Source organism: Phalacrocorax carbo, chromosome 20 (genome assembly GCF_963921805.1).
Source record: "Phalacrocorax carbo chromosome 20, bPhaCar2.1, whole genome shotgun sequence".
Taxonomy (NCBI): Eukaryota; Metazoa; Chordata; class Aves; order Suliformes; family Phalacrocoracidae; genus Phalacrocorax; species Phalacrocorax carbo.
Window position 1 is genome coordinate 8,422,536 of NC_087532.1, and position 12,674 is coordinate 8,435,209.

Below are 12,674 nucleotides of genomic sequence, written 5' to 3' on the forward strand. Positions count from 1 at the left end.
GGAAAGCATTAAACATCCTCTCAGCTGCTCTTGCTATTTTCTGCTCTCGATTTGTGGCTTTTTAAGCACTTTCGGTTAAAAGGAAAAACCCCCTTTCTCTGGCTGGTTTGCAACGCCCTCGCAAATAAAACCACTAAGCACCGGTGACATCGGTTGCGCAGATGTTGGGCATGCAGAGAAATGGTCTAGTTTCTGCTGTTTTGGGGCTTGGACCAAGAGAAGATCAAAAAGCTTCCAATGGCAGAGCGATATTATCTTGGATAACATGCAAAAATGGGGCTGTCGTTTTTTCCCTGCATCCCAGCACTGTCGGATAGAGTAGAGACAGCGTTTAGCTCGAGTTTTCCTGCCTGACTGGGGAATTTGTGTTCCGGCTGCCCTCTGCTGGCTCCAGGACCCGGCTGAGATGGAGCCCGGGCAGTGCAGGCTGTCCGCAAAAAAAGCCAACCAACCCCACCATCAAGCACCCCTTCATCAACACCGTGGCACATCGCAAAATCCCAAATCTGGCCCCAAAAAACGACCCTCCGCTCTCCCCCTGGGGTGACGGTGGCATCTGCCAAATCCCCTCACCCCAAAACCAGCCATGTTATTGCCGTGAGCGACCCGACTCTTGCCATGCCTATAAAATCTAAAGAGTGGCTTTTCTTTTTTCTTATTTTTAAACTCGTATTTTATGGGTTTGGAATGCAGGGCGGATGAAAGAAACGAGGAGTTTTAAACTCGGGGGTTTTATTTAACTGCGAGTAACTGAATCAGTGCCCGCTCTCTGTGTCACCGCAGAGAGAAATGTTTAAGTGAAATCCCAAGGAAGCTCGAGAAGAAAGAAAAAACACCCAAGGAAACCAAACAGCCTCAGAAAAAGGAGTTTAAAAAAAGAAATAAGTGAACAAAACCTCAGCTCCTCCGCCACCACTGCTGTGCCAGGGCTTTTTATGTTCGTAATGAGCGCAGAGCCGTGCAGGGACACTACAGCTGCGCTTCTCCGCCCGGCCAGCCCTGGTCGGGGTCCCGGCTACGTTTCGGTGACAAAAACGCCAGTCCTGAGGCTGTTTTGGGGTGCAGCGGGCACCCAGGACTGGCCGCAGGGTGCATCCTGGTGGGTGCACCTCCTTTTTGGTGTCCAGCGCTGGAAGATGGAGGTTGAGCTGGGGGGTTTTAGCAGGACGACTCGTTCCGCCGGCGGATGTGGCAGGACTTGCAGAGGAGGTGGTCATCCAGGGGGTAGCATCCGTTCTCCGTCGGCTCTGGCGACAGGGGCGTCCCACAGCTCTGGGGGAAAAAGGGGAAAGGGAGGCCATGTTTTAGGGGTCCCCATGCTGCACTGCACGTGAGACACCACGCCATTGCATCCCACCTTTCCTGCAAAACCCACCAGCGCCCAGAAAAAGCAACAAACTACATCAAAAGTGTGAAAAGCTGAAGCTCTCCTGGCCGAACACATTGTCATTTCACTGGTTTAATTTATTTCCCACCCCCACCCCCCCTGTTGCTTGCAAGATAAACTGGTGGCTAAAAAATAACCCCAGGGGGCTACAAGCCCCGTGGCCATGCTTCGCAAAGGCTCGGTGCCAAACCCCTCGGCTTTTGGGGGGCACTCCCAGCCCCATCGGGGCCATACCTCACAGCGGTAGCAGCTCTCGTGGAAACTGCGTCCCAGGCACTCGATCTTGTAGGTGTCCTTGTCCTCACGGGGGATGATGGGGTGCTCGCAGGCGCTGCAAACCACTGCGTATTTCCTGATGGGAGCAAACCAGGGTGGCATGAGCCTTGTGGGGTGATGGGGATGAGCCAAAACGCCCCACCGTGGGGGACGCTTCCCTGTTTCTATCTTCCCCAACCTGTAGAAGTCGGCCACACAGTACACCTCATCCCGCTCGTCCACGGCGAAGCTCTCGGCGCCGATGGGCCGGCCGCAGGTGGCGCAGGAGAAGCAGCCGGGGTGGTAGCCCTTGCCCAGGGCACGGACGATGCGCTCCACGATCAGTCCCTGGCACTTGGCGCATTTCTCCAGCGTGGCCTGGCGTTTGGTGGGACGCACACCATGAGATGCCAGCTCCCCCCCCGCAAAGGCACAGCATCTCCCACCCAACCCCCGAGGGTGCTGGGTGTCTCCGAGGGAGGACGGGTACCTGGTAGCAGGTGTCGCACATGGGGCGCCCATCTTTTTGGTAGTAGCGCTGGCCGGCCAGGAGCCGGTGGCAGGTCCGGCAGGTGAAGCAGTCGGCGTGGTACTGCTTCCGCATCGCCTCCACCGTCGGCTCCCGGGGCCCCACCGCTTTGTGGCAGAAGGCACAGATGTCTGCGGGAAGAAGGGAGAGGGGTTCGGTGCTGCGTGCCTCAGTTTCCCCAACTGGGGACGAGCCCGCACTGCACAGCTGGGCGCCCCCCCCCCTTACCTCTGGAGCTGTCCCTCTCCGGGTATCCATTCGCATCCTGCCACTGCGGCTTGCCTGCTTGCTCCTGGCAAAATTTGGGCGGCCTCAATTCGGCAGGGAAGGCGGAAGGGGCCTGGTGAGTGGGGGAAAGCGAAGCCACATTACATTTATGCTCCTGCAGGTGGGGAAACCGAGGCACTGGGACGGTGGCACCCATGTCTCCTCACCTGAAGGGTGGCGGGTGCCGCCAGGTCCACTTGCTGCAGCGCTGAACCCAGTGCCTCCGCAGACAAGGGCTGGGGCGCTTCGGAGAGGACAAGGACTGGCGGGGACAAAGGCACGGGGGCCGCTGGGCGTGTTTCTGTGGCAAAAGCCAGACTTTTGGTGGGTTTAGGAGAACAATAATGTCCAACAACACCCCATCTCAATAATGCCCTGGCAGCTTTGCAGCGGCGCTCGCCGACCTGCCCCAAAAGCAAACTCTGTCCCAGCCAGAAGGGACAAACAGCACCGATAAGCACCCAGCGACAGAGAGTAAACACAGCCCTTCCCTGGCAGCCAGATCCATCCTGGGATGGGTGCAGGGATTTAGGGAATAACGCCCCCCCCCCAAACCCCACATCACCTCCTGCCTGCCCATGCATCCTTTAGCAAATCATCTCCTCAGCATCCTCGGCTCCATCATCATCCTCCCGGCACTGCTCACAGCCCCCCGCGGACACCCCTCACCTCCGTTGGGCAATGCGGGGGGCTGCGGCGGTGGGGTCCGGGGGCGACGGGTGCCCAGGGCCTCAGCACCATCCGTCCGGGTCTCCCTTGGGGTTTTCTCCTTGGTGGCTGCCTCCCTCTGTGGCGGCACCAGGGTAATGAAGATGGACGAAGCGATCCTCTTCTCTGCTTTCCCCGGCAGCATTGCAGAAGCTGTGGAAGGGCCGGACCTGGGTTCGATTTGGGGGAAAATAAGATAAAAGGAAGCAAAACTCACGGGCGCACCGGCAGCTCCCACAGCCACGCCACCCTTCGGCCTCAACCCGCCTCCCTCCTTACCCTCCCGGAAAGGGAGCAGGAACGAGCTTCCCTGTCCCACGTCATGGCAATAAATGGTCTCATGCCTGGGAGGACACAGGGTAAAGGGTCCCGGCAAAGCAGCATCAGAAATCACCCATTTTCATGCCTCTGTGGCCAAACCCCACCCTTTTCTAAGTGTTTTAACCCTCTTTATTTCCTCTTATTGCCCCCACCTGGGGTTAAATTCCCTGTAGGCAGCAGGAAAAACCCACCTTTCCCCTTAAAAATGGAGTTGCAATAGGATCTGCTTTTGCAAACCATTTTTTGGGGTGTTTCTAATCCCCTGGCTCTGCATTCTCCCCCCATCACCCCCATTTCCCCACTGATCACTTCCAACTCAGGCCACCCCACACCCCCCCCCGCCTTTATTGTTGCAGATGGGGAAACCGAGGCACGATGCCGTGAATCGCTGCGTCCCCATCACCACAACGGCCCCCGAGCATCGCCTGGCGGCGCAGACAGGATGTGCCTGACCCCAATAAACCCCGCTCGGGAAGGAAAAGGCCTGTTTATTCAGCTTCCCAACGGGAAAAGCTGCCGGGGCAAAGCTTCCCCTTCCCAAACAGGATGGTTTGGGGGGGGGACACACACAGACGGACCCTGAGGCGCTGTACTGGTGAAGCAGGATTCATCCCGGAGATGAATCAGCGGCCTGAAAAATACCTGTGTGACGAGTTGCCTGGTCTCATGCCCCGGCACAGGGCAGCTCCGCTCCCCCAGAATCCCACTCACGGGCGTCGGTGCATCCTTTCAGGGGACAGACAATCCCCCTGCGGCAGGGGAAAAGCTTCGGGACAGGCACGCTGGTGACTTCAGCCTCTGACTCAAGCAGGGGAAGGGATTAAAAAGAAAAAAAAAAACCCCGAGCGGCTTCGTTCCCTCCTTCCCTCCCTCCCCGCCGGCAAAACCCCAAACGGGCTCCGGCGCTGCCAGCCTTCGCCCGGCCGCTCAAATCCTCGCCCGCGGGAGCCGCCGGTTTTCCTCCTCCCCGGCCGAGCTGCAGAAAATAAGGGGAAGAAAAAAAAAGAAAAGTAATAATCATAAAAAAACAACCCCAAAAAAAAAGAAAAAAAATCTCCGGGGCTAATGGGAACCATGTGCTCATCGCATTCCTCTTTGTGCCGGGGCTGACGGGATCCCGACAGCCCCATCGCGGCACCCCCCAGATCCCCCCCAGCCGGGGGCCGTTGGGGTGGTCAAGGCTTGAGGGGTGCGTTAATGGGGTTCATCCTCCCCCTTTTTTTATGGGGATCCCCCTGCAGGAGCTCCATCCCGTTTCAGGATGGCCAAGGCCACGCTGGGAAGGGCCCCCCCACTTTGCTGCAAGCATCGCCCCCTCCCACACCTCCTGAGGTAAGAGCCCAGGTGGGACCAATGGGGATGGGGCCACTTATGGGTCACCCCCATGTGCCCCCCAAAATTGGGATGGGACATGGCCCTCCTAGAGCTGTCCCCCAACTCTGTCCCCTGCCCTGGGGACCTCTCAGGGAGCACTTCGAGGATGCCCAAGGGAGAAGGGACAGGGTGGGGGGACACAGCCCTTGGTGTCCCCTTGTCCCTTCCCCGAGTGGCCTCGCTGTCCCCTTGTCCCTTACCTGGGGTTGTGGCCTTGCAGCCCCCCCACAATTCCCTGTCCCGCACCGGGCAGCCCCCCAGCCCCCCTGTACTCTACCTGGGGGTGCCCTGTCCCCTAAGTGACGGTGGCCCCACCATGTGTCCCCCAACCTGGGAGCCCCCCATCCCCTCCCTGGGGGTGTCCCCCTTCCACTGCCTGGGGGTGGCTCTGGGTCCCCCTGTCCCATCCCAGGACGGCTCTGCGGTCCCACGGTACCTGGGGGCCCCCCTGTCCCATCCTGGAGGGGTCCCGTGTCCCCTAGCTGGGGGTGTCCCCTACCTGGGGGTGGTCCCTGTCCCCTACCTGGGGAGCCGGTGCGGGTCCCTCCGAGCGCTCCGTGGGCGCGCCCTGCCCCGCACGGCGGGGGCAGCGGGGAGGCAGAGCCGCCCGGCATCACCGCCCCTTCCTCCCGCCTCCTCCTCCTCCTCCTCCTCCTCCCTTCCTCCTCCCCCATGCCTGCCCCACGGCCCAGGGCAGAGAGAGGAGGGGGGACACATGTCTTTAGGGTGCCCCATGCACCCTGGGGTGCTCCACAGGTCCTTAGGGTGGCTATAGGACGTGGGGTACCCCGTGCACCCCTCCCGGGTGCCCCAGATGTTCTCAGCGTACCCTGTGCACCCTGGGGTGCCCCGTGGGCCCCTCTGACTGCTCCGCGCGCCCCAGGGTGCTCCGTGGGGCCTCGGAGTGCCTCATGAACCCAAAGGTGCCCCATATACGCTCAGGGTGCCCTCTGAGCCCTCCGGCTGCCCCATGCACCCCGGGGTGACCTGTGGCCCTGCGGGTGCCCCGATGTGCTCTGGGATGACCCCCAGGACGTCCTATGGGCCCCCGATTACCCCAGGCACCCTCAGGGTACCCCATGTCCCCAGGGTTCCTCGTACAGCCCTGGATGCTCCAACACCCCTAGGTTGCCCCATGTGCCACCCCATACACCCCCAGGATGCCCATGTGCCCCCCAACACCCCCATATACCCCCAGGACACCCCGTATGCCCCCATACAGCCCTGGCATGCCCCATACTGACCCAGCCCCTCTCCTGCTGCCCCCCCCTGCAGGGCCAAAGGGGTTTTGCCCACCACCAGGGCCTCCTTCCCTCTCCAAATCCTGCACCCCAACTGCGCAGGGCCGGATTCCCCACAGCACGGCTGCCTGCTGCCAGGTGGGGAAACTGAGGCACGAGGCGGGACCTCTCAATCAGAGGGTCACCCCCTCTGTGCCTCAGTTTACCTTCCCACGGAGGAACCGCACCACCCACCTCCTCCAAAAAGCTGCACCGCAGCCACCCCGAAGTCCCTCTCCGGCTCACTCTGCCCAAGGATTTTGCTGGAAAAAACTTTATTTTCCAAGATTTATAAGCTCCCAGAGGCCCTTGCATCACAATGATGCAGCCCTGCAGCCACCGAGGATGGGGACATCTGTCAGCATCCTGCACCCCGGCGGGACGAGGGAGCAAACCCCCACCACCGCCGCAGCCTTGCGGGGTCCCCAAAAAAAACAGGGGCCACGTGAGCCTCCCCCCAACCTCCCCCACCCCGTGGGATGGGGTCGAGCACCTTCTGGGCACCCTTTTTCCTTCGTCCCCATGGGGGATCTGCGATGTGGAGGATTTGGGGGGTGTCTGTGTTTCAGGGAGCCCCCCTGAGTTTCTGATGCCTGGTTACACCCCGCGGCTTATCAGGATGCCTCCTCTGATCCAGATCCTGACCACCTACTCGACCGAGGCTGCTGGGTGAAATCCTGCGGGAGATGGAAGACGAGAAGCAGAAAGGCCCCTCACTGTGGCCTCAGGGCTGCCGCCAGCCCCTCACCCCGGCGTCGTGGAGGGGAGGTGACCCCATCTCACCTGCCGCCGGCATGCCTCCAGCATGATGCCGGCGCGCAGCAGGCACCAGAGCTCTCCCAGCAGCGAGATGAGGATGTGGAGGATGTCCATCCAACGGCCGACGGTGAGGAGGAGGATGAAGAGGCCGCCCATCCGTACCAGCACCGTCTGGTACACGGGCCACCCGCCGGCGCTCTGCCGCGGCTCCTCTGCAAGGACGCGGCATCGGGGTGGCCATGGTGGGGGGGGACCCTGTCCCCTCCCCAGCCCCACGACAGGGGTACGCCGTGCCTTTCAGGGTGCTACGGGGTGGCTTTGCCTATAGCCCCAGAATGCCCCATACTGCCCTATATACACCCCCAGGATGCCCCATATAGCCTCAGGATGCCCCATACTGTCCTATATACACCCCCAGGATGCCCCATACTGCCCCAGGATGGCCCATATTGCCCCATATACAGCCCCAGGATACCCCATACAGCCCCATACAGCCCCAGGATGGCCCATATTGCCCCATATACAGCCCCAGGATGGCCCATACGGCCCCCATATACTCCCAGGATGCCCCATGCTGGAACATACTCCCCTCACCCCTGAAAAAAAACACCCCCTAACTGGGGGCTTGGTCCCCCTCTCACCTTGCATGTAGATGACCAGCAGCGTGTAGCAGATGGTGAGCGGTGTCCAGAAGCGGACGGCCTCTGCCGTGGAGAGGAAGTCCCGGTTGATGAGTGCCACGGCGGCCAGGTCAGCCACGGTGAAGGTGACGGCCAGAGCGTTCCGGAGCAGCTGGGGGATGCCGTGACCGGAGGCGAGGAGGAGGATGCAGATGCCGCAGTAACGCGCTCGGCTGTGCAGCTCGTACAGGGTGCAGACGTGACGAGCCAGGCGCCGGGCGTAGGCGGCCAGCAGCCCCGCCAGCCCCGCCGCCAGAGCCAGGTTGCAGGTTCCGTGGGGAGCCCCTTCCAGCAAAAAGCTGAGGCCGCAGGACACCCCGCAGCCCAGCGAGTACTGGCACAGCAGGTAGAGCTGGCTGCTGTGGGCACCCTGCGAGAGCGGGACGGCACCGTCAGCTGCTGTGGGGGTTGCAAAGCAGCAAGGGGGATGCATGGCTGCAGAGTGATGCATAGTTTTCTCCATGCTGCAGCCCCCCCGTAACCCCCTGGGTGTTGCAAACAGCAAGGCGATGCACAGCTGCAGAGTAACGCATGGCTTTCTCTGTGCCAGCCACCCCACACTCCCCACAGAGATTGCAAAGCAGCAAGGGGATGCACGGCTGCAAAGCAATGCATGGTCTCCTCCATGCCACAGCCCCTATAGCCCCTACAGCCCCTATAGTTGTTGCAAATCTGCAGGACGATGCAATGCACAGTTGCAAAGCAATCCTCTTGCAGCTCTGCAAGGGATGCACAACTGCACGGCTCCGTCCGCACCACCCTACCGTGCCTCAGTTTCCCCGCCCCAGCTCACCTTGCCGAGGGAGAGGATGGTGGAGACGGCGCGCAGGGAGAACTCCAGCACCACCAGTGCGGCCACGCGGGAGCCCACCAGTGCCAGCACGCCCGTCAGCACCACCACGTGCAGCGGTTCCAGCACCCACCACTGCGCCCGGATCGCCTCCTTCTCCGCCTGCCTCTCCGGGTTGCTGGGGAGAGCGAGGGGGATGCTGAGCCGGGCGGGATGTCCCCTTCCTCCTCCACCACCCTAAAATGGGGTGTCAGCCTCGGAGACCTCCCCGGTGCTTTGTAGCGGAGAGAGGCGGGTGCAGCCCCTGCCTTGCTCAGGCCACTGCCAGCACCCATGGGTGCTGAGAGCCACCCCCTGATGGTGGATCCCTAAAGCAGATCCCAAAAGTGGCTCTCCAAAACAAATCCCCCAGGGACTGGAAGAAACGCCGGTGCTTACTTCAGGCACTGGATGTAGAGATAAACCTTCAGGAGGCTGCAGAGCACCGAGACGGCGCAGGCACCCACCAACCCTGCGGGAAAAAGGCAGCAGCAGGTCACCGGCATCCCCCGGGGTGTCCCCAAGCCACCCCCGTGCCAGCCCCGAGGGCTCTCACCTTGCAGGAGCGCATCCAGCAGCGCCCAGCCCCACGCCAGCCCGGGCAACGCCGGCAGCCAGGACCCCAGAGAAAACATTTTCGGTGGAGAGGAGCCACAGCGTAGCCAGGCCCCGGCTCCAAGGTCCGCGGGGCGGAGGCTGGGAGCGGCCCCCCCGGCTAGTAAATCATTGCCGGGGCAAGTGAGGGCAGCTGGAGCCCTGGCTGGAGCAGCTGAGCTCCAGCTGCCCCGTGGAGGGGAAAATTAGGGTGGTGAGAGGAATGCGGTGATGGGATGCACATGGCAGGGCTCGGGGACCACCGGCAACTTTAAGTCCCCCCACCCTGTCACCGTTATTCTTTCCAGCCCGATGCATCGCGACTTCTCAGGTCCTGGCTTTGCAGGGCACGAACCCGCCCCCCCACCGTCTCTGCACCATCCCAAAGACCCCGAAACAACGCCAAAAATAGAAAAACCCATTTATTAACGGCCATGGCAGGGCCGGGAGCCCATCCTAGGGCCCCGGGGGCTGCTGGTGCTGCACCATCTTCCTAAGCTCATCCCAAAAGAAGAGGCTGAGGACGGTGTGGGGGCCGAGGCGGAGGTAGACAGCGCCGATGCCCTTGTACAAGCCCAGCATCCCCTCTTTGCTGGAGATTTGCAGGATGCAATCCAAAAAACCCCGGTAGAGTTTGCCCTGGGGAGAGAGGAGCCGGCTGCGCACCCCTGCCGGATGCAACCCTGGGAAAAGCTGTGTCCCCCCCTCCTCCCTCCGTCTTTTGCCGAATGGCCTTACTGTGCCGTCGGCATCCACCGGCTGGTTGTAGAGGCGAGTGCTGACCACGTCGAAGGGCGTCATCGTCACCGCCACGGCCACGCCGCTCACCATGCCCCCCGCCAGCACCGCGGCCCAGCTGCCCTCCCCGAACCACTGCGGGAAGCGCCGGCTGTCAGCTCTTCCCCCCCAAAAAAAGGGGACCAGTGGCAGGGGGCTGGCGGCGGCCGGCTCTGGCACGCGTTCCTCCTCACCTGGCGCTCGCAGACCCAGTCCTTGGCGGAGGTGAAGGTGGCAAGCTGTGCAGCCGAGCCCACCGCCACGCGGGGCACGGCACCCGTCACCCCCCGCCACAGCCCCGCCACCCCGTGCTGCTTGTAGATGCTCCTGAAAGCCCCGGTGATGCTCTGGGGAAAAGAGGAAAAACGGGAACGGTGCATCCCACTCTCGGAAAATTTCCCACCCCGGCAAAATTTCCCACCTTGGTGTGTAAAACGCCAATGCTCGGCGGCGGCATGAAGCCACCGTGGCTCCGGCTGGGTGACACCAGTCCCGAGGGGTGTCCGGCTCCGGTGTCACGGCTCTGTGTCCCTCTCACCCCCCTCCCCATCCTCACACCGTTATTTATAGCCTCTCTACAGGGCTGAGCTGCCAAACAGCTGCTTTAAATACCCAGTGGCCAAAATAGGGTTGTCCTCACTGGGTCCCAGCACGTGCACGGCCAAGGTGCCACCGACCGTGTGTGTCCCCCCCGCCGAGCCCATCCCGGCTCACCTCGTGGTTGTGCTGGTGGCCCACGGCCACGGCTGCCAGTGTCTGGGCTTGGAGGTGGGTCTTGACCTGGGGGGACACGACACAACCCCGAGTGAAGAAACATCCCCCCCAGCCCCTGCCAGGACAGGCCATGGTTCCCCCTCCCCGCCCCCATCTCTTCTTAGCAGCTTTTTGGGGTGTTTTGAGCCCCCCCGGCGTATGTGGGGCACCCTCATGTCCTGCCCCCAGCAGCGCCTGCAGACTTTGAACCCCATTTCCACACATACCTCCTCCCCCGGGCAAAGGGCCCCCCCAAACACTCACTGCTTCCCCCCCTTTGAGCTCTGTGCCCCCAAAACAGGGGAGACCCAAAAATGGTGGACAAAACACCCGATTTCCTTATGAGGGTGTTCTCCCTCAGGTTCCCGGGCGGGGGATTTGGGGGAGAGCGTGCACAAAGCAACCCCACATTTTTGGGGGTGCAAAGCAAAGCGGGGGTGGGGGGGAAGGGAGGCAATGAGCCAGTGTTTATAGGATGCAGCCAGCTCCGGGCTGGCCAAATCTTTTAAGGGGGGGGGTGTCCCCAAAATCACCTCCCCACCCGAATGCCCCCCCCCCCCCGATGCGAAGGCTCCCGGGGCAGAGCGACACTCACCAGGTACGCGGGGCTGCCCACGAAGGCTCCCACCGCCCCAGCCACGGCCCCGGCGGCCACGGTACCGCCGGGATACCCGGTCCAGCCGGCGACCTCGGCGTGGGAATAGCAATAAAAGCGGACGCCATTCATCAGCCCCTGGTAGAGGAGGCCGGCGGCCAGGCCCTTCTGCAGCCCCCGCAGCCCGTCGGCCCGGCACACGGCCCCCACCGCCCGCAGCACCCCCCGGTAGGGCCGGGGGTACGTCCCGGGGGGCTGCAGTTCGCCCTGCAACTGCAGCCGCGTCTTGACCACCTCCAGCGGGTTGGTGAGGACGCAGGCCAAGCAACCGGCCGCCGCCCCCAGCACCAAATCGATAGCCGGTGGTACCCCCCCAGTTGGGGAACCCGGTGCGATGTGGGGTCTGTTTTGGGGGGGATAAGGGAATTCATGCAGGGAGGCGGGGGGGGGCCCGGGGAAGGGTGCGAGGGCCCCCGCACCCACCGCCATGCAGCACCTGCCTGCGGGGATGGCCCCGGGCTCCACCTTCCCCCCCGCTGCGGGGAAAAAAACCCGGGTGAGCGAGCGCCGCCTCCTGCGAAACCCCCCCTCCCCAATCCAAAGCCGCCCCCCAATTTGGGAAGGGATATGGGGCAAAGGTCAGGCCTGGGGGTGGGTGTCGTCCCCCCCCCCCGGCACCGACACAGCCAAATCCCGGCCGGGCGTCCTCGTCTCACGTGACTTGCGGCGCCCCGGCGCAAACGGGAAAAAAAAGGGCTGTTTCTGGGAAAAAAAAAAAAAGGCGCGATAAAATTGAAATAAAAGGCGAGGAAGGGCGGTTTTGGGGGGGGCACGTGCGGCCATCAGCCCCCCCCAGCCAGCCAGATGAACCCCGGGGGGCACGAGGACTGGCCAACTCATTGCACTTGTGGCCACGGTGCAGGGGGGTTTACGGAGGGGTGTCACCCCCTTCTCCCGGTGCCAGCCCCTCTTGGGGTCACCGGAATGGTTTGAAATCGGAGCTTCCCAGGCCAAAAAGCTGCGGGGGGTGTGTGTGTGTCCCCCTGTCTGTCCCCCCATGGCTTCCTATTTTTAGGGCTCCGCAGCGACCCCCCACCCCGCAGGATCTGGGTTTACACCGTGGCTGAGGCTCTTCGGTGACTACTGGGGGTGGGGGGGGGGAAAAGCCCCAAAGTCCCAAAGCCCTTCCCCCTGCAATGACTGCCCCATCCTCAATATCCTCCCCAAATCCCCCCCTTTGATCCCCAAAAGGTGAGGGGGGTTGGTGGGGAAGGTGGCTGACGCTGGGGGCTGGCCCTGTGGCTGTTTATTCCCTGTCTAGAGTGGGAATATCTCCCAGATCCAGGGACAAACAGGTCGGGACAGATAATTCCTGGCTGAAGCTGCAAACGTGCCCCGCTGCAGGGTTAACGCCGCTGGGGTGCCGTGAGGAGCTGGGGTGCACGTCCTCGTCCTCTCCTGCCTAAATATCTCCTTCTCCCTGCCCCAAAGCAAAGCCAAGGCTCAAACATCACGGGGGGGAGGAGGAACGGCAGCCCCCGGCACGGGACTTTCAGCCTGACGCAT

The 12,674-nt window shown here is 62.3% G+C and overlaps 3 protein-coding genes across 5 annotated transcripts; all 3 read right to left on the reverse strand.

The window, feature by feature from the left end:
• Positions 1-715: 715 nt before the first annotated feature.
• Positions 716-5,476, reverse strand: FBLIM1 (filamin binding LIM protein 1). 2 transcript variants are annotated; one of them, XM_064470146.1, is made up of 9 exons: positions 5,341-5,476; positions 4,110-4,443; positions 3,108-3,316; positions 2,606-2,739; positions 2,400-2,511; positions 2,133-2,302; positions 1,842-2,020; positions 1,622-1,739; positions 716-1,272 (listed from the first exon to the last, which is right to left on the reverse strand). In XM_064470146.1, the coding sequence occupies exons 2-9, from the start codon at positions 4,133-4,135 to the stop codon at positions 1,159-1,161; spliced, it is 1,062 nt and encodes a 353-aa protein (XP_064326216.1). In that variant the 5' UTR covers positions 4,136-4,443; positions 5,341-5,476; the 3' UTR covers positions 716-1,158. The 2 variants fall into 2 exon arrangements, with proteins under 2 accessions (XP_064326216.1, XP_064326215.1); XM_064470145.1 differs by having other exon boundaries at positions 5,365-5,469.
• A 901-nt stretch (positions 5,477-6,377) lies between these two features.
• Positions 6,378-9,809, reverse strand: TMEM82 (transmembrane protein 82). 2 transcript variants are annotated; one of them, XM_064470149.1, is made up of 7 exons: positions 9,722-9,809; positions 8,946-9,169; positions 8,789-8,861; positions 8,354-8,528; positions 7,522-7,930; positions 6,905-7,092; positions 6,378-6,798 (listed from the first exon to the last, which is right to left on the reverse strand). In XM_064470149.1, the coding sequence occupies exons 1-7, from the start codon at positions 9,733-9,735 to the stop codon at positions 6,736-6,738; spliced, it is 1,146 nt and encodes a 381-aa protein (XP_064326219.1). In that variant the 5' UTR covers positions 9,736-9,809; the 3' UTR covers positions 6,378-6,735. The 2 variants fall into 2 exon arrangements, with proteins under 2 accessions (XP_064326219.1, XP_064326220.1); XM_064470150.1 differs by having other exon boundaries at positions 6,750-6,837.
• Positions 9,391-11,830, reverse strand: SLC25A34 (solute carrier family 25 member 34). The gene is made up of 5 exons (XM_064470151.1): positions 11,109-11,830; positions 10,475-10,540; positions 9,955-10,107; positions 9,722-9,856; positions 9,391-9,622 (listed from the first exon to the last, which is right to left on the reverse strand). The coding sequence occupies exons 1-5, from the start codon at positions 11,595-11,597 to the stop codon at positions 9,440-9,442; spliced, it is 1,026 nt and encodes a 341-aa protein (XP_064326221.1). The 5' UTR covers positions 11,598-11,830; the 3' UTR covers positions 9,391-9,439.
• Positions 11,831-12,674: the final 844 nt, after the last annotated feature.